The sequence below is a fragment of the Lissotriton helveticus genome, chromosome 4_1 (genome assembly GCF_964261635.1).
Source record: "Lissotriton helveticus chromosome 4_1, aLisHel1.1, whole genome shotgun sequence".
NCBI lineage: Eukaryota > Metazoa > Chordata > Amphibia > Caudata > Salamandridae > Lissotriton > Lissotriton helveticus.
In genome coordinates, this window is record NC_136063.1 from 653540522 (window position 1) to 653562126 (window position 21605).

Genomic DNA, 21605 nt, shown 5'->3' on the forward strand with positions numbered 1-21605 from the left:
AAAAGACAACTAGACAATATTCACATGCCAACTGACACTGCCCTGCTCCAGTATGTCGATGATCTACTGATCACAGCCCGTTCTGAGCGTGACTGCGAGCGTGCGTCACTTACAGTTCTGTATTTCCTAGCCGAGATGGGGCACAAGGTGTCCCCTTCAAAGCTCCAGTTCTGTGTCCAGCAAGTGATCTACTTAGGCCACTTACTGTCCAAGTGGGGTAGGCAGTTGACACCAGACCGTATCCAGTTGATAGCGAGTCTTCCACAGCCCAAGACACAGAAGGAGGTACGTGCTTTTATTGGCCTCACTTCTTACTGCAGACAATGGATTCCTCAGTATGCATTTCTAGCCAAGCCACTGATACAGTTAACGACACAGGAGGCAGCCGTATCGACTGTCCTCCCTTGGACATCTGAACATACACTTAGTTTTAATGAATTAAAGAAAGCCTTATGCCAAGCACCTGTTCTAGCAACACCGAACTACAGTAAGTCTTTTACACTTTTTGTCACAGAACGTGATGGTACTGCATTATCTGTTCTCACACAAGATCAAGCAGGACAGTACAAGCCTTGTGCTTATTTCTCGAGCACATTAGATCCAGTAGCCCAGGCTCTGCCTGCGTGCCTCAAGTCAGTTGCAGCCACAGCTCTAGCAATCAGACAAAGTGATTCCATAGTATTAGGACACTCCTTGACAGTACAAGTTCCACACTCCGTGGAAGTTCTTTTAAACCGAACACAGACACAGCACTTGACCATTGCACGTTTAACAGGTTATGAACTGACACTGTTTCAGCCACACATAGAAATCAGACGCTGCAACGTTCTAAATCCTGCTACACTGTTACCGTCAGTTACTTCAAATCCTGCCACACATGACTGTGTGGAAGTCATTAATACTATGACTAAGCCAAGACAAGATCTGACAGACATTGCATTACCTAACCCCGACCTGACACTTTAAGTGGACGGTTCATGTATGAGAACTAGTACAGGAGAACTAGCAGCCGCGTACGCAGTGACTACTGACACTGAAGTTATAAAAACACACCGTATTGACATCCTGTCTGCTCAAGCAGCAGAGCTAGTTGCTCTGACCCAAGCCTGCATACGTGCCAAGAACCTGAAAGTAAACATATATACAGATTCACGTTACGCATTCGGAGTTGTACACGACTTCGGAGTACTCTGGCAGGAGAGAGGTTTCATGACTTCTCATGGAACCAAGATTCAGCATGGTCTCCTCATTCAAGCTCTGTTAGAAGCAATACATTTACCGACAGCTATCGCTATCATGAAGTGCAAAGCACATACGAAAGTTACTGATATCATTTCCCAAGGTAACGATCTAGCAGATCGAACAGCCAAGCTTACAGCTCAGACCCCAGACATTCCGACACAGACACTCATTCCAGAACAGACTACATGTATGACAGTTAAGGACCCTACACAAGATGTCATAGACATACAGTTACATGCTACTCCTGAAGAAATCAAGAAATGGTCCGAACAAGGAGGGGTCCAGACAGATCAGGGATGGGTGACGAAGGGAAAAGCCACATGGTTTCTCCCCGACTCCATGGTTCAAGTCATTATCAATACCGCACATAGTCCAGCACACCTAGGAGAAAAAGCCATGTTAGACAGTATACAGAACCTCTGGTTCAACAAGCATTTACGAGCTGCAGCCAAGCAGAAAGTCCGTACCTGTATGATATGTTGCCAGTTCAATCCAGGTAAAAGTGTCCCGGTGGAACAAGGTGGATTCCAACCTCCTGACCACCCTTTTGAAGTCCTCCAGATGGATTATATTCAGATGGAGCGATGTCGAGGTTTCAAGTATGTCCTCGTAGTTGTATGCGCTTTGTCCAGGTGGACAGAAGCATATCCAGTTCCAGATTACACAGCAGCGACCACTGCCAGACAGTTGGTTCGTGAATTTTTTCCCCGTTATGGACTCCCTAGGGTCGTGTATTCTGATAACGGCCAGCCATTCTCATCCGAGTTAATGAAACATGTTTCCCTTCTGTTAGGGTACCAGTGGAAGTTCCATTGTGTGCGCCATCCTGAAGCAGCCGGTCTCGTAGAGAGACATAATCAAACCCTGAAAATCCGTATTGCTAAGACATGTAAAGAGAAAGGTGTAGACTGGCTAGTTGCCCTGCCAGTTGCTTTATTCTACATGAGAATGGTCGCACATTCCAGATCAGGTCTGTCCCCTTATGAGGTCGTATTCGGCCGCCCCCCAAACATGTGGGGTACACCTAGACCCCGCAGTATTACAGATGTTTCCAGCAATATGTTGACAGATTACCTAGCTTCCTTGATGTCTGCCCTACACTCTTGTCGTTCACAGGTTGCCGCTGCATTTCCAGACAATACTGAAGTGAAACCGCATGAGGTCATTCCAGGCGACCTCGTCCTTGTAAGGAACTTTGATCGTTCAAGTCCGCTGGAGCCTCGTTGGAAGGAGCCGCGACTTGTTCTCCTGACCACCCGCACGGCCGTGAAGTTGGAAGGCCGCAAGGGGTGGGTCCATCTGTCCCATATAAAGAAGTTCCATGGAGTTTGTGAAAAGACATTTACAAAGGACATTTCTAAAGACTGCCTGAAACCAGACTATGAGCTGAATCCTGAACTGAAAGTTCCTCTGTTAGAGAAAACTCCGCAACAGGAGTATAAGTTAAAGCTCCGGTCTAGTAAAATTAGTCAGCCAGTTTGATTGTCTAAGTCCCTCTCGGGTGAAACGGTTAGACAGGTATCTGACATGTATGAGATAGACCCCCATAGTGAGAGAGTTAGTCAAAACTCTATACGATGTATCGTCATTCTAAGTTTCTTATTGTTTCTAAGTTTAATGGTTACCTGCACAAGTTATGCATTACATTTATGTTTTCCGATTTCTCATGTAAATAAGTTTGCTAATGCTACAGTAGAGCACACATTTAGTGATCTGCCTCCTCACGAGCTATCCTATCGTCTTGCTATGCGTAATAATACATTCATCCGAGTGTTACACTATTCACACCAGACCAGCAATGCCACTAATTGTTGGGTGTGTGGTCGACTCCCCCCTTTCCAGACACCGAAGGGAGTTCTGCCACTCTTTCCTTATCCGTTTTCACATAATGGTTCGTGTGGAGCATGGTCCACTTTAACGTCATCCTCCAATGATATGTCCCTTCTGAACAGAACATGTTTTCCAGACAAGCAAGGTCTCCCCCATAGAACAGGGTTAGATCTAGAAAATGAAGTATATGATTTGGGTAATTATTCTTCGAATTTTATGGTCCTGAATGTTCAGTCTGATACTACTCCAGACTTACCTGCTATTTCAGTACTACCAGTCAAAGGCGAATTATGTGTCAGAAAGAATGGTTCCGCACATGTAGGACATAGTGATTGTACTACTACTGTCAAGTATAGTGACAGTGGGAAATCTATTTTCAAAGCATCACGTCATTCTTATTTTGTTTGTGGTCAGACCGCATATGTTCGTCTGCCCCTCGATTGGGATGGAACATGTTACATTGCCTTCCTACTGCCACCAGTTTTTCTAGCCCCATCTGATTATCATAGAAACACACATCTAGTACAGGTCAGACATAGAAGGGAGATTGAGTCCCCGATTGTCGATCAAACTGAAACTACTCTAGAACAATATCAAGATTTCAATAAAGGTTTCTTCTTCTTTATAGGACCTATCCAGAATAGTAAGTTAATACGTAGACTAACCAGAACCCTTGAAGCAGTAGTGAATGAGACTACTTCTGCTCTAGGTAACTTAACCGAAGAGCAATCTGCTATGAGATTTGTCGTGCTCCAAAATCGTCTCGTTCTTGACGTCATACTGGCCGATAGAGGAGGAGCATGTAGAGTCATCGGATCTAGTTGCTGCATTTTCATTCCTAATAACGCGCCGTCTGTTTATTTAGCTATAACCAGACTTCATAAAATTGCCCATCAGTTACACCAGAATCCAGGCACCTGGACATGGTCCGGTTGGCTCTGGAGTATCATATCTGCCTGGGGATGGAAAGTATTGTCATTTCTAGGTATTGCAGTAATGATCCTATTCAGTTGCTGCCTCTGTATACAATGTGGCCCTGCGATTTGCGGCATTTGTGCTACCTCTTGTATTCCTAGTCCTAAGTCCCGTTCCAAGACAATTCGAGACGAGCAAATGATGCTATATGAAATGATAGATGGTATCATGAATATTGATGTTTCCTGATGGAAACGTAGGGCACAAGGAGGGAATGTGGAAAAGTAAATTTTGCCATGTCATATGTGCCTACGTGTTCCCCATCTTATGTTATATGTGCATGATCGATATGCATGTATTCCCCTCTGATCGATTAAAGACGCAATTACAGTTGTGTCCATCTCTAGTATGCCAGTTTCCAGTTTTCGTGAATATAACGAATATCAGGCCTATGTAAAGCTACGTTGCCACGTTTTACAGTGTGCACGTTAATTCATTGAATTGTCCCCGTTTCTAGGCCTCAAAAGGGCCCGGACTCAGATTCAGCTCCTGTCTCCTGAACCCTCTCCGAGGAGCGATACAGCCCCCACCTGTATCCCTGACCCTTAGCCTACTTCTTGCCACGCAGTGCCCGGCTCGGCCTGGCTCTGCCTCCCAGTCTGCCAAGAGTATGTTATGTTTCTAGTTATCAGTCCAACCCTCCTTCTCTGCATTCCTAAGCTACTGAATCGCATCAATAGTTTCCGTCATGGTCTAGCCTTTATGTCTCCATATAAGAGAAATACTGTATTCATATTCATAGAATATTCCTCGCACATGCAATACATTTAGAATAATGCATGCACCAGTCTTAGTGTCTGTTAGCTTTTACCCTGATAACTTTTGGATTCTATCAACATGTACTATAAACACCAGATACTAGATATGCCTAGGTACATGTCGCTCTGACCCTCCAGACTTTCGTCTCCTCTTCTAGTGCAGAAGTCATAGCCCCCAGTTCTCCCTGGTAACACGTCATTGCCAGTTTACGCGCACCACTAGGTTAGAGGTCCCAGCTGCTCAGGTAGCCCCCTCCATGTTTCCGCCCCGTTTATGACATATTCTGTTACGTTTGCATCACATGTCTATGTATACGCCCTGTAAACACCTCTTGTTACACCCACTTTATGCCTTATCTTTCGCGACTGCTACAAACTCCGCCTACTGCTACGCCTACTGTATTGAATGCAATGTAATTGTTTTTAGTATATATATTAATGCACTGTTATTAAAAGCCAGCCAATTCCCAGATCCTGCCCCCGGCAGCTGCCATCCTATTCCCATGCAGGCTGTCCTGTTCCTGTCCTTTTATGCCTGATTAAAGCCTGTATACTTCAGCTACCTCGAATCTTGACTCTTATTTATTGAGCTATCTGTTATTAGAGTATCCTGAAAAATAGAACCGGTAAATAATTATTTATTTACCACAAAGCCATAGAGCCTAAATAAGGTTGGGCCGGAGTGTAGAGCCCCACGTGACCCTCTGTGGCCAATGAGGGCAGGGACACCAAATGTTTACTGGTGCCCTCCACAGCAAACGGGAAAACCCGTGGTGGACCGGGGCGCTGGCAGGGATAGCGTGAGGCAGGTAAGAGACGCGAGGCGATGTTCAAAAAGGCATAGTTACAGATAATTTTTAAAATATACAGCTAAAACAGAGCGACATAGTATTCATGAAGCCAGAAACAATTTTTAAAGCAGCAATGTTAAAATCAGCAGCAGTGTTAAAATCGAGGCATCGTAGTCATGCACTCGGTTACAAGAGACAAACAGGCACTATTCCAACCATAGAGCCTAAATAAGGTTGGGCCTGAGTGTTGAGCCCCGCGTGACCCTCTGTGGCCAATGGGGCAGGGACACCAAATGTTTGCCGGCGCCCTCCACAGCAAACGGGAAAACCCGTGGTGGACCGGGGCGCTGGCAGGGATAGTGTGAGGCAGGTAAGAGACGCGAGGCGATGTGCAAAAAGGCAAAGTTACAGACAGTTTTTAAAATATACAGCTAAAACAGAGCGACATAGTAATCATGAAGCCAGATACAATTTTTAAAGCAGCAATGTTAAAATCAGCAGCAGTGTTAAAATCGAGGCATCGTAGTCATGCACTCGGTTACAAGAGAGAAACAGGATGCTAGGCGGTTACCGATGGTTCAAACACTAGAGTCTACAAGCTGTTCTTGAGCCCAGGTGGGGCTGTGGGCCTAATTTCAAAGGCACTGCCAGTCCGTTTTGATGGTCTCCCTAAGAAGTACTACTATTTCCTTAGAAATCACATATCAATTTGAAAATTAGTGGAAAGAGGAAGGGCGATCTCTTTCTACCAAGAAATGTAAGTCACTTGCAAAGACACTCCATTTTTGTCTCATATTGTTGATGTAAAGACAATCTAAAAACATGAAAAGAGTGTGCCAAGGTTGCATATAGACACATGCTACAGGGGTGAGAAATGTATTGCACTAAAGCTATTCCTTTAATTCCTTCAGTAGCACACAAGCTCATTGAAGTTTTGCCTTTTTTAATATTCGCCTAATGCTTTCTTATTCAATCCACTTCTTGTCTTTTGTTAATTTTGATTAGAATTATTTTCCATTTAAGCTATTGTTGAAATATTCGAACAGAAGGCCTGAAAGAGTTCTTGTGCATTCATGTGCACGGCCAACCGGCATGGAGAACAGAGATGACCAACTGTAAAGTCTCCACTGGCAGCCCCAAATGCAAAGGAAAATGCCATTCATGAGTGCAATCATTGGGGTCTGCTGTCTAAAAATGTAAAACCTTCTAAAACGTTTTTTAAAATTCACAAATATATGAAAGGAGCTGGCAACAAAACGCAATAATCAGTTTCTTTCCAATCTCCCAATACCCGTATCAACATATCGAATAGGCACTCCGTTAAAGGTCTTATCCTGAGATGGCAATATCTCCTGATCGTCTAAAGTGGAGAAACACATTCGACTGAAATGAGCAAAGAATACTTAGAAACCTCTTAGAGAAGATCAACCTTTAGGAATCTTTAGAGGGCCTTTTTTGAAGAATGGGAAAGGTGGAGCTGGTCTTATAATTCCTGGTTGCCATGCTTTCTGTAATTAAAAAGTTAAAACTGCTAGTATTCTCTTATGTTCTGAGAGGTAAGCAAGTAAGTTCAAGTGAAGGGAGTTTTCCTACAATGCATACAGCTCAAGGACCTGCAAGGCCAGATATCTGATGAGTGGAAGGAAATCATTATGGGTCAGTCTTTTGGTCATGTTGCATCCCTACAACCCAACAGATTATGTACAGCTACAATTGCCTATGAAAAGGGGATCTGGGAAGTCCCCCTTGCCTGCCAAGACTGATAGTAACCTCATACTTTCAAACAAACCACCCCCATGAACTAACTCATGAACATCACCCAAAAGCCTTGTGTTTGAGGTATCCTCCTTTCAACATTTAAAAAATAAGAGCCAGGCTCAGTTTTGTATTACAAGGGACTGTGCTCGTAAGTGATTGATGTCCTAGAGAGGAGCACTCAGTTTTGGGCTCCAACAGACATGGTGGTGAGCAAGCCTCTAGCCTTACAGATTTTTCAGGCCCATACAGTAAGCGTGAACTGACTGCGTCCTGCATTTCAATTAGTTCTCGGGCAAACAGAACATAAAAACTTCCTATGCAGTGCACCTCAAAGTACTAAGTATCCTAAGCTGGAGCTTGGAATATTGCCTCTAATCTTATACTGATAAAGAGACACAACTGACTTAGCTGACAACGACGGATGTTATCAAGAAAACTCTCTCCCAGCATCTAGAGCATGCACGTTATTCCTAATGCATGGCATTTCTGTAAAATAAAGTTATCTAACTTGCTATGAGACTCTCTACTGGATGACATATTTTCTGCCTACCCCTTTAAATCTGCTTTTTATATGAGGCTCTGCACTTCTGCAGTTCTGTGAATGAACCACTGCCACTCCTCAGATCTACAAAAGCAATCTTTCACAGAGAATCTCTATAGTGCTAAGCTAACTGCATGACATGAATCTGTATTAATAGCAGCTGTAGTGGAGCTTCACAGGAAGACATGAGTCAGACACACTATATGTTCTGAAATGGGTCTATTTGATGCAACTACAGGTTGACAATGAAACCCCTTGTTTTGTGCTGCTGGGGAGTCAACAATATTTACGATCCTTAACAGACCACCAAGCAAAAGTCACATTTATCTGCCATTGCTGCCTGTTGCTGTCATCTGGGAGCACCACTCCTGGTGTCCTCACATCTCCCACTGCATGCTCAAATTACAAGCACATCCATATGACTCCCAGTCATATGCGTACATAACCATTTGTCTGGGCAAACATATGGATTTGGGAACTATAGCTGGCCAGTCCCCTGCAATCTATAAATTAAACTGGAGTAATGTAATCTTCATTTGCTCATTCAGTACAAGCAACTACGGGTACTTGAACAACAACCAAAACACAGCTTTATCATCGTTAAAGGTGGGACTGCTCACCTTAAACATTTATTTCCTAAATAACTGTGAAATGGAAACGTTGCTTTCCCATTCAGCAGGATGATATCCAGGAACTACATTCGAACAAACCAACTGTCAGAGTGAATAACATTAATAGAAATGTCTATGATAGTTTGAATGCATGTACTTGTGCCCTCCTTTTACTTCTACTTAGTTTGTTGTCAGACAGTAGGTCTGCATCTCCTGCTGTAGATTAGTTTAGTCCAACATAGAAATAAGTGCTGGCGTACCATTTCCTACTACTAACACCACCCTCTATTTTAAATGTAATAAACAGTTTATTAGACGTTCCTCCTTAAAGCCATTGATATCATCATAACCCATGACGCCAGACTTGAGTAGCAGTTTAACATTTCGTTAAAAATACTCCTGAAAACTCCTGCTCTTTGTAAAGGCAGCTTAAAAACTCCATATTTATAACAGTCCTACCTTACATTAGCAAGCAATGCAGTCTACCTGTGTTGGAGGCAGACTGTCAAAGTTAGCCCCATCTGCATTGACCCGGATATAGGTGGAGGCAATGGAAAGCCAGGTAATAATCTCAATGCCTTCTAAGGGAGACATTATTCAGTCTATTTAATCTAAAACTGGAGTGATCAAAACTAGAAGACTCCTACAGAACAAGTTACTTACCGTTGGTAACACTTTTTCTGGTAGAGACTCTACTAAACACCCGATTCCTCACCTTAGACTATTCCCCTGGCATCAGATTCGACCTCCATAGCAGTACCTCGCTCATCGGTAGGTGGCATCCGACAGCTCCGTGTAAATGTCGTCGACATCAGAAGTGACGATCACAGTGCCACCCCAGCACGCGGACGTCAGTTTATTTTGTGACTATTTCCACTACAAAAATGCAGAGCCATGACTGAACATTGTGTGATCAATGTGCAGATATCCAACAGGCTTTAGAATGAAGAGCCAAATCCCAGAGCTGGGAGGATCAGTTAGAGTATCTCCCTGAAAACGTTTTACTGAAGGTACATAACGTGTTCTTTTGATAAAGCCTTGTAACCACAGACTTCTAACCTTAGAACAGATGCCCAAGCAATATTTCCCCAGAGGTGGGTCTGCAACCAGGCTCAAACCAGAAAGCCCTGGAGGACCGAATGGGCAAAATGCCCATCTCAATATATCTGACTGTCCATGTAGTAGTGCTTAAAGAAGGTCTGGAGTGGCAGACTTCCAGGACAGGTACCCCACATGCTAACGCTCTAGTAGCAACATTGGATTGGTGGAATGGACTCACAAGCACTCACTCGGTTTCTGAACTGCCTTGCCTTGTTTCGCTCCAGTGTACACAATGAAAAGCGGTCATCCACCTGGTAATCTTTAGTATGATCGATGTAGCATGATAATTTAGCCGACATAGAAGGGAGTCACCACTTTTAATAGAAAGGAGGCACGAGTCAGAAGGACCAGTTTGTCCGGGTTGCAGCTGGCACAAGAGGCACAACCAAAAGAGCCTGAAGTTCACTGACTCTCCTGGTCAATGTAATTGCCACCAGGTCTCAGGAGTCCCAGAAAATAGCTATGCATGGGCTTGAATGGGAACCACGAAGAACATCAGAACCATACTACTGTCACATAGGGGCATAACAAAAGGGGAATGAGGAAACAATTGCTGCACGCCCTTAAGGAAATGTGCAAAAAAGTGACTTGAACAGTGAGCGCTGTTACGGCAACCGCAAGAAAATTGAAATGGCGGAAAGGAACCTTAATCGGTGCAAAGCCTCGCCCGGCCAATGACAGCCTAAACAGAAGTCCCTCTAACAAGGAGGCAGGAAGAGAATCAACATTACGGGAGGAGCACCAAGCCACAAACCTGTTCCAAAAGTAGGCATACATAGTCCTAGTTGAGAGACTCTTGGCTGCCAGGATGACATCACAAATCTAGGAGGAAGGACAAAAGCATTCAACTGTCCCTGCTCATTCTCCATGCATAAAGGTGGAATGTGCACAGGTTCAGGTGCAGGGCCCTGCCTTGTTGCTGCCACAGGAGATCCTCCCAGAAGGACAGCCTGTCGCAGGACAGATTATCATTCTCAGGAGTTCGGGATATCAAAGTCTCCTTGCCCAGTCCTGAGCCACCAGGATGACTGGACAGGATGTCCTGATCTTCTTAAGAACATGGGGCAGGAGTGTTATTGGTGAAAAGGATTACAGGAGTCTCATTTGCAGTCTAAGTAGAACGCGTCTCAGAGCGACAGCCACTTTAGAAACTCCAATGCGCAGAAGAGCTGACATTGTGCATTTTCGGCAGTGGCAAATAGATTTAGACACGGGTGAGGTCAAAAGGGAGTCATTCGACCTTTTTCAGCAGCAGAAAGTAGTGGGAATAACAACCATATCCTACTTCTGATGCTGGGACCCTCTTGAATGCTCCTTTGACCTGATGGAACAGGGAGAGATGGTCCTCAGTCAGCTATTCTGCGAATGGTGGCAAATGTAGTAGGGTTTCCAGGAATGGAAAGGAAATAACCCTTCTGTACAATTAGAAGCACCCACTTGTTGGAGGTTATAGCTTGCCATTGGAGCATGTTGTGCCTGATCGTGCCACCAAAGGAATGGGTGTGCTGTGTGGAGGGCCTATTAAGGAGGCTTGGAGTCTGTGGCAGCCAGAGTGGTGGGGAACTGGACAGTGCACTGGGAGTGGGCCCTGCTTCTGTCATGGGATCTGTGGCAGTGGCCACAAAAGGACTGGGAAACTTGCTGGGGTGGTGGCTAAGGCTGGTATTGCAGATGCCCATGGAAGTTACGACCGAGGCCACGGATGGAGCAAAAGGACAGTACTGTTGCTGGGTGCCTAAGGATAAGCCCAGGGATCTGGTGGTGACCCTGATTTCCTTGAAGTGCTAGAGCCCCAGGTTGGCTTTGTCACAGAATAGGTGGGTGCCGTCAAAGGGCATGTTGAACAGAGATGATTGGACAACCCCTAAAAACACAGTGGACATTAACCACGAGTGGCTGCAAAGTACTACCATGGTGGCCATGCTCTTGTCTAATGAGTCAGTTGTGTTCAGCCCACAACGAATTGCGAACTTTGTTGTGTCACGGCCATCAACCAATGCCTGGGTCAGGATGGCCTGGCATTCGTTGGACAACACTGGCAGCAGCTGTGCAACCGAATCCTAGAAGGCATGGGAATATCAGCCCAAGAGGCACGTCATATTCACTGACCACAATGCCAAGCTGGTGGAAGAGAAGATGAGCTTCCCAAAGGTGTCCAGTCTCTTGAATTTCCTATCCAGTGGGTCTGTAGGAAACACGCTTAGATTTATCTGGGCTGTTGACGCCAGCACCACCAAGAGGAAAGCTAAGACAGAAAGGCTGGGTATTAGGGGGCAGGACGATGTCAGCTGGAAATCATTCTGTTGCTGGGAGTCCACATGCAGGGTTTGGTCTAGGTTCCCAGGAGCGTGTCGGTAAGGGTCTCATTAAAGAGGAGCCATGACTCTGAAGACCCTACCTCCGGGTGAAGCACCTCCGTGAAGACATTGATCTTGACTTTGTCAGATAACACTCCACTGCCCTGCACATCACAGTTGCAAAAGATGCACCTTACTCCATGGCAGGGCCAGGAGGAAAATCAAGCTCAAGTCTGGAAAGGTGTCCAGGCAAGTGGCGTCACCCAGTTTCTCATACCAGTTTTCACCCTGGTAGTGGTTGACCTCAAAGGGGCCATACCCCTCTTCTTCATTCCCCCCCTCCTCTTTCAGGTTAAAAAGGGTATTTTCAGGGGTTGTAAGTCCAGGGATGAACATGGGCGAGACGGCACAGTTGTCAACTTTGAGTGGCATTGGCCAGCATTGTCTCGGGGTCAGGGATTGAGATCAGCTCTTCGATTGCCAATGGTGTCGGGGAACTGGTGCCAAGGAGGGTGGTACCACCTGTGTTGGCATCAGAGTGGATCTTGGTGCAGATTAAGACGGCCTGGCTGGTGTGGAGGGCAAATCCGCCAATAGTAATCCAGCAGGGGCACCTCTTGGCCCCATCGGGGCCAAAGGCGTGCAAAAAGGGCCATCGGCCTAAAGATGAAGAACATGGCATTGTAGTACCCCCTGGGTTGGGCAGGGATTGCTCTGGCTACAGAAACTTAGGGAAGCGTGGAGCGGACCCGGACACCGGCTCTGCAGATTAAGTGCAGGAATGGGGCCTAGAAACCCGGCGTTTGCTAGCGGAAGCCAAAGAGCACTTCAACTTACCGTTCTTGTGCTTGACATACCCAACTTCGATGACGACAACTTGAGTGGGATAACAATCGTCCACGGGAATGGCTCTGAGACTGGCCCTGAGATATCCCTCTGGAGCAGGTTGGGCACAGAGCCTTCTTCTACTGCGCCACCAGGAACTTCAACCAGGAATCACATTCAACTTCATGGAGCAGGCTTTTAAGTCGTGGCTAGACCCCAGGAAAACCAAGTATGGGTCAGAGACAGACAACTGTGACATTCCTCACACGGGTGGGTTTGTTGGGTGACATGTCCTCATCACACTGGAAGCAAAGCTCAAAATAGACCTGACCGAAAGTTGAAAAAAGTGGTAAAAATGTGACCAAGGTAGCCCTCCAGATCCATGCTGTTGGCGCAAAACTAAGGAACAGATGTCAATGCGCTGGCGGGCACCTTTATAGGCACCATGCAAATCACTTCCGACACGCACTAAGTAATCGCGGAGCCATCCAATGGCACTTACCAACGTACGGAGGGACTGCTCAAGATTTACCAGATATAATCTGATGCCTGAGTAATATTGTAAGGAGAAGAATCAGCAGTTAAAAATCTCTATAGGAAGCAGAAAATGCAAGCTTGAAATGTATAAACTCATATTTGACAAAAGACAAGCGATGCAGACAAGAAGCACTGAAAGGATATCCATCAATAGACATCATCGTTCCAATATCAAATGTTTCCACATTGGCGTAGTCGGGTCCTCCCCACGGAGGGCTGAGAAACACAACATCAGCCTTAATGTCTGGTGCCAGCAGCATGAAGTCCCCCAGGATAAATTCCATCTGCTGTGCAACACCATATACCTCAGCATTATTGCGAGCAAGGTCGATCTTGACAGGATCGATATCTATTGCAATCACTAAAAATAAGACAAAAGGAAAGTGGCATTAGAGGTTCAGCAATGAAGAATGCTTCCTGATATACTTCAGCATTTGTAAACAGTCCAAATCAACACTCAAGGTCCACAATCTACTATTTTGATGTAGATCACATGAAGTAATATTTTGTGCAAGTTTTTTAAATTACAATATCCTTCAAAAAGGCAGCTCTAAGCTAGAAAGATAAAAAGTAAGAACGGGCCCAAAGGGGATCTAAGAACAGTGATTAACATGGGAATACAGCATATAACAAAAGAAAAAGTTATTTACCTTTGGTAATGCCTCATCTGTGGAGATTATTTGGCTGCAGATTACTTTCTTTAGAATATTCCCGAGGTGCCAGACTTGATTCAGAGATTTTGAGCAGCACCCCTGCATGCCGGTATGTGGTATCGTTTGACTACAATTCGGCATCATCCACGCCAAATGTGACTTTGGCGTTACCTACACATACCCACCTAAGCAAGCTGACATCAGTTTCTTTTTGCAACTTTCCATGCCAGCAGCGCAGGAACTTTGCCGCATTTCCATCACTGCAACATTGCTTGCTGTGGAAGCGTCCCGCATCATAAGGTACATTGACTTAAAGTGTTGCATCTTAAGAACTGAACTGAACTAAGCTAAAACTACCATCTTAAGTATAGTATCGTGGATTTTTGTTGTTTGTAGTCTTGTGTTAAGTCTATATAAAGAATACTTATTTTTAATATACAACGGAGTGGTGTCCATCTGTAGTGTAGCTTTACACTCTGCCTCTGAGATAAGCCTGTCTGCTCGTGCCAAGCTACCAAGGGGGTGAGCAAGGGTTATTTTAGGAGTGTATCCCCTTTACCCTGACTACAGGCAAGGGTCCCTATTTGTCACAAGTACCTACCTGTGCCAACTAGAGACCCCCAAATCTAACAAGCACCTTACCATGAGAGTCTCTAGTTATATCCATTCACCCCTGGGCATACTCACCCCCCGAACCTCTTCCACCCCTCCAGTTCTCAGGATGGCGTACTACACTCAGAAGGGCAAGGAATATTTGGAGTATGTAGAAGTGCCCTAAAAGCACCACATGGAAGAGCATCTGGTAGAGGCATTAGATCCACATGTAGAGCACTCAATGAATCAAGCTTTAAGACTTTGCACCCCTTTACTCAGCCATTGCACGTTATGGAAAACGTGTGTTGGGAGGTCCCGCAGGGGATTCCTTTGCGCAGGGCTTGAATATGAGTGAACCGGGCTTCACCTGTGATGTTGCTATTAAGAGTTCCTCCTTGGCAGGGGTGTTGTCGCAGATAGTGTCTTCCGTCCTTCGGGACCACAGTTATGGGAGCTCCATTTCACAAGGCACACAGTGTACCTCCACGATTACTACCCTTAGGGTGACAGATGTGTCCTCTCCATTTTCTCCTCCCTCTTCTGACTCAGAGGACAACCAGATTAAGCAACGCCCCACGACTAAGAGCAAACGCAAAACCCATTATGCTACGTCGGAGGTTCCAACCAACAAGAATCTCCTTTTTAACCCTAGAAATATAGTACATCCCAGATTCACTGAATGGATGCCTTGCATGGAAGTTGCACATTATGTGCAGGATAATATATGTCAGGGTTTTATGCGCGAGGTGAGCAATGCTTTATGGTCAGAATGTCCCTGAACGGCTCTTTGGGCAAAGTAACTGCTAACCCTGAGCTAGACTCCAATATGGCTACATTTCTAAACAAATTTGTGAAGGATCCTAAAAAGGGACGCTGCAGGGCCTGGCGCGGATGGCAAGACACACTGGATGTTTCTGGATACCCTCAAGAAAATATAAGATTTAACAGTTACACCTAATGATGCCATTTCTCAACTTGACCCTAATGAAATTCTTGAATAGGCGCAAAGAGCACACTGTTTCTTAGGCAACGCTAACTGAGCCTTGTCTACTTAGAGACGCAAATCCTTCCTCATGAGGATCGATCCTCAGCTTGCAGATTTTGCCTCAATGGAGGCGGGATCCCTAGCCAATGGCTTACTTTTTGGAGATAAGTTTGTAAAAGATTGGGCATGTCCATCTTTTTCGCCCTGGATAAAGCCCAGTCCTCTGAAGTAAGTTTTCAATAGTGGCCTGTTTGTCAGGGTTGGACGCTTCCGAGGTCAGGCGCCTGGCCAAGGATTCTACCAGGCTTTGCGGGGAAATGCACCCAGAGGAAGAGGTGGCACTCCACGTTCCAAGTTCTACCCCTCCTGCAATAGAGGAGGTTGGGGTTGTGCCCAATGCGGAGGTTAAAAGGGAAGAAATAAAACCAGATACACCATCTATTCAGGTAAAGATTTTTAAATCCTCTGACATTATGGTGGTGGTGGGGGCGGGGGGGCGGATAAGGCTGTTCATACACAACCGGAAGGTGCTCAGGATCCATGGGTGTTGCAGACTGTTCAGGGTTTCCAACTGAAGTTTTACTGCTACCCTCACCAGGGGAATCGAATGGCTCCTCTTAATTTTTCCCAAACAGAGAGCAATTTGATAGACAACACAGTGTCTTCTCTAGTGCAGAAAGGGGTGATAACAGAATCGAGCCCTCCCCCGCACGGTTTTGTCAGCACACTCTTTTTGGTCCAGAGGAAAGATCAGGATTTCCGCTCATTTCTGAATCTCAAAGAATTCAATTCATGGACAGTGTATTGCCAATTCAAAATGTAAGGCATACACCTTTTGCGAGATATTTTGCAAGAGAGAGACTGGATGGTTTGTTTTAACATCAAGGGTGCTTATCTAGCAGTTCCTATATTTGCCCCCCATCCCAGATTTCTTCAGTTGCAGTTCGAGTTTACCGCCATGCCATTTGGCTTGTCTTCAGGTCATTGTGGTTTCACCAAGTTACTTCGACTGGTGGGTCAGTACCTTCAGGAATGGGGGTTTGGGATAATCATATACTTAGTTGACATTCTGGTCATGGCACAGGGCAGGGATTTGGTCCTTCTTCATCTCTCTTGGACGATCCAGCTCCTTCAGGATCTGGGGTTCGTCATCAACTTGGAAAAGTAGATTGTGATTCCCTCTCAGAAGATGGAGTCCCTGGGGTTTCAGGTGGATTCTATCCTGGCCCAGCTGTTGCTTCCACTAAAAAAGCAGACTTCCATCAAGAACGAGTTGAGGAGAGCACTTGCCTCTCAGACTATATCCTTAGGGATCTTGGCTCGCCTTGAAAGACTTCCATAATTCAGCCAATATTTCTGGGCCCCCTTCATCATTGGGCCCTTCAGCATTTGAAGATGATGCACCTTCGCAGAGGTTTAGCTTATTCGGAACAGATTGTTCTGTTGGAGGAGGCCAGGACGGAGATGCCCTGGTGGTTAGAGCATATGGACTGAATTTGCTTCTGTTCCGGAAGTGATAATAGAATCCGATGCCAGACGGTGGTGCTGGGGAGCCCATTGCGGCTCTGTGGAGACAGGGAGCAGGTGGTCCCCAAAGGAACTACATCTTCATATCTATTGTCTGGAACTCCTGGCAGGCTCTTTCGAAATTAGTACTTAATCTCCACGCAAAACAAATTGTTGCATTCTGTTGAGAATGACAATGTATCAGCAGTCGGATACATCAATCATTAGGTGGGACGAGATCTCGCCTCTTACTGGAGATTGCCAAGGACTTTTGGCATTACTGCCTCAAACATCGCATATTGGTGACGGCGGAATATATTCTGGGTAGGTCCAATGTGGTAGCGGACTGGAACTATCGGTTCCAGTGAAACTCTAGAAATTGGATGCTTCACCTCAGTATCGTTCAACTTCTGAAATTACGATGGGGTCTTTGGGCGATAGATCTGTTTACTTCCTGCTAAACCCACAACTTCCTCTCTTTTACAGTAGGAGACCAGATCCGTAAGCGATCAGTTGAGATGCCTTTTTCCAGTCTTGGTCGATGCGGTTGCTTTATGCACTTCTCCTGTTCACAATGATTCCGAGTGTACTTGCACTGGTGAGTCAACAGCTGGCGGAGTTAGTTCTGATCACCTCTTGTTGAAAGGCACAATCATGGTTCTCAGTGACCCAGTATCTGTCCTGTGCATCTTTCAACTTGCCCGGAACTTCTTGTGGATCTGTTGGGCTTCCCACACCGGTTGGTGACTCAGGTGCTATTGTCGGTCATGGCTTGGAGACTTTCAGGCAATGCTGGCAAGTGCCTGGAGTTTCGCAGGACGAGCTGTTCTTCCTGTCACAATCTTGGGCTCCCTCTATGCACAAACACTATCAAGGCGCTTGGCGTAGATGGGTTTATTATGTAGTGAGCAGAGTGTGGATCCCGTGGGATTAGGAATCCATACGATTGTGAATTTTCTGTCAAATATTGCTAGTCAGGGTCTGCTTTATAGGATGGTGAAAAATTTCCATTCGGCAATCTCGGCAGGTCATCGCCATTTAGATGTTAAACTGGTAGGTGAACATCCACTTGTGTGCAAATTGTTATGGGGCATCAGGATGGTCTGTCCACCTAAACCAAAGTATTCCACAGTGTGGGATGTGGTGTTACTTTTCATCAGAGATTGGCCTGCTAAAGAGGGTTTTTTGCGAAAACAATTCTCAGCAATACTCTCTCCTCTTACGTCTGATTTCCCATCGATAGATCTCAGATGTAAGGGCCCTGGAACTAGCAGGTAGAGTACTTACTCCTTTGGTGCTGTTTTTTACTATCTCTAGACGTACCAAAACGGATTCCAGATGTGTTAGTTAACGTGATTTTCTACATCATCAGAATTTGTGCTTTGTCAGGTGTCTAAAGTGTTATGAAGACTGTAAGAGTGAGTTGCGAAGTGACTGTACAGGACAATTGTTGATTTCATTGCAGTCTCTATGGTTACCATGGCCCATTGGGTTAGAAGCTTGTTGTCTGTAGCTGGAATTGATGTCTCCCTTTTCGGAGCTAATTAATTGTGGGGGCGGGTGCTATGGCCTCTAAAGCCTTTTCCACTGGTTCCCTTCTGGAGGACATTATGGCTGCAGCGGATTGGTCTTCTGATTTGACTTTTAAAGTATTTTATCATAAGCCAATTGTAGATGTGGCATCTAATGTAGTAGCTCAACTTTAAACTAGCATAATCCAAAGCCTCTGTTGCCGACATAGAATACAATTAATTCTAGTTATCGCGTCAAGAATTTTTAATTCTATTAAGGACACAGAGCCAAGAATTATCCCGCCCTAGGATGTGGTATATTGGCATACTGTTATCTAATGGTTTAATGTTCAGGTTGATGCATGGGTATTCATGACATCATAGCAGTACATTTATAGTGACTATTGTATGATTACCCCCTGTGTTAGTGAAGAAGTTCATGGAGGAGGGATATTTTGGCTTTTGTTTTCTTTTCAGGCACGGATGCCAAAGCAACTTGAAGCAGTCTGATGTGAGAAGGATGTTCATCTTCGCCTGTGAGAGTTATCACCATGGAGTGGACCTGTTGCTGTCCGAATTACGTTTCTGCTGGTTCAAGGTTTTAAGGACTTACATTATTTTTTCACAAAGAAAGAGGACGCACTAAAGTTAGGTGGACATTTATACTCAGACATGCCCACTGTGATTGGTGGAGAGAAGGAGCTGTGAGGGCTCACGGGTGATGCAGTTTAAAGTTTGATTGGCTGCTGTGTTTTCTTAAGTAAAGAAAGAGAAGCATAATCCGTGCCTCTGTGTCCTCAATAGAATAAAAAATGTTCTAGCTATTGCGTCAAGAATTTTCAAGTGCCAATCCTGCGCGCTAATGTCAGTTTCTTACTTATGTCTTTCCGTGCTCTCAAATGCGGACTGTGAACAATTACTGGTACCAGTGTACAGATTTCTAACTTGGGACCTTATTAGATGGTAAAAAGAGGCAACTCCACAAAACTGGGAGATGGGAGTGTAGTGGGGAATTTGCGCTTACAGTACACTTCAGAAAGGTAACAAAAACTTTTTTCCCAGATTGATACTTCAAACTGCAGATTCCTCACCTTTGAATAGATACCAAAGCAGTACCCAGAGGTGGAGGATCTGTAAAGGAGGTTTAGAGCAAACATTCTTACAGGACCAAACGGGCAAAATGCCCTTGCCGCCAGACATGGCTTTCAAGGCTGTAGCCTTTGTGAACGCGTGTACTTACGCCCATATGGCAGCAGGACAAAAGTCAACAACAGGAGGTCTGTGTGCCAATGTAGTCAAACTTTCTCGAGACTGCTTCTTGGCCAGTGCGTAGCAAATCTTGATGCAGGGAACAGTCTACTTCAACTGGGTCTTCTTCTGCAAAGCCTTCCCTTTCTTCCCCGGGAAACACCAAGGAAAGCTGATCATCCACACAGTGTTCCATGGTATGATCAACGTAAAAGTTTAAGCCCTTTTGGGGACCAGCCAATGGGGCTTCACCTCCTCTTTCGAGGGGAGGTGTGCAAAGAACACAAACAGTGTGATGGCTTGCCCAACATGAAAGGGTGTCAATAAGTTTTGTTTTTTTGGCTTTGGCTTTTGACAAGATTGCCACGCGAGTCGTCAACACCAACTTATTTATAATGTTTTATATAATGCAAACATGACCCTAGAGGGTGGCAGAGTGCTTTACATTACAATGTACAACTTGCCCTGGAAAAAACGTGTATGGCGTTTGCACTGAAAGTGCCTGGAGTTCACTCATGCATAACTTAAATGCAATGAAGAAGACTGTCGTAAAAGTGAGGCGATGCAATGAGCACATATCAGCTCCTAGGCTGCGCACATGAGAAACATTAATACCAAATTATGGTCCAACTCTAGCATAAAAAACATTTCAGGAGGAAACGTGTGTCAAACCTTGTATACACCTCATTGCAATCGGTGATTTGAGCAAAGACAGTTGGCTTGGCAAATGTAGAAAGGATAAAAAAGGCTGACAAATAACAAGGCCTGGCAAAGTTTAAATTATGCTGGTGTAATTTTGGGAATATCACATTATGCTTGTAATGCGAAATTCTCAACATTACCTCAGTTCACGTAATTATGTGTCATTCAAAGAAAGGATTTACTGCGAATGTCCTTTAGTGGTAAAAATGTACCGCACACCCAAAGGAGCAACATAACACAAGCAGCTGTTATTCGCAGTTTTTTTTTCTTTTTAAGTGAGTCCTTCCGCAAAAAATTGATGCAAGAATACTTCTCATGCTAAAAAAAATCTCAAATTAACAGATTTGCATTTCCAGAAAGGTTGCAAAATTTCACAAAAATTTCACGTAATAACGGAAAAATAAATTGTAAGAATTCTGCACACCCCAAAAAATAACCTTTACTAACGCCCACTACAAGACCTTGAAAGACAAACCAAACTAAAGAACATCCAAGAGCTTGGCTTGCAAAGGGTCAGTCTTGCAGATGCCACACCAGGCCACAAATCAATCCCAGCGCCCCATTTACATGGACTTTGTGGAAGGAGGTATGGTGGCGAGGATGACAATCAACTCCTTAGGTAGCATACCAAACACAGTCAATTGCAGCTGCTCAGTCTTTAGACATGCAGGTGTAGAATACACAGGTTTGGGTGTCCTGCTGCTGCAACAGAAGAACCTCTTGAAGTGGAAGCCTAATTGTAAGACAGATGCTCATGCCTATGAGATCTGGGAACCATTCTCTCCTGGCCCAGTAGTCTGGAGCCACTAGGATGACATGGGACTGAGGCAGGAAGGCCTACAGGAGTCCAGAGTCCCATTCCAGCTAGAACACATATCCTTGCATGGCTTGTTGGTAAAATTCCAATGCGCAGAACTGTTCACACTGTATGTTTTCGATGGAGGTCAAAAGATCTAGCCAGGCCTCTCTCCACTGTTGGAAGATGTCCACACCTCCTTGACATGTAGATGTCCTTCATGACCTGACAGACGCTGCCCGCTTAGCTCATCCACTCAGACATTCAAGGATCCCGCCAACTGGTTTGCAGCCATGGAAATGTCCTTATGTTCCAACCAATTCAGAAATCTAGAGCTTCCTGGC

At 45.1% G+C, this 21605-nt stretch overlaps 1 protein-coding gene across 1 annotated transcript in view; it reads right to left on the reverse strand.

Moving 5' to 3' along the window:
* The window catches only part of TGS1 (trimethylguanosine synthase 1), a 345615-nt gene that overhangs the window by 129097 nt on the left and 194913 nt on the right, over positions 1-21605 (reverse strand). The window contains exon 11 of the mRNA XM_078687296.1: positions 13411-13627. Within this exon, the coding sequence (XP_078543422.1) occupies positions 13411-13627 (217 nt within the window). The remainder of the gene's footprint in view (positions 1-13410; positions 13628-21605) is intronic.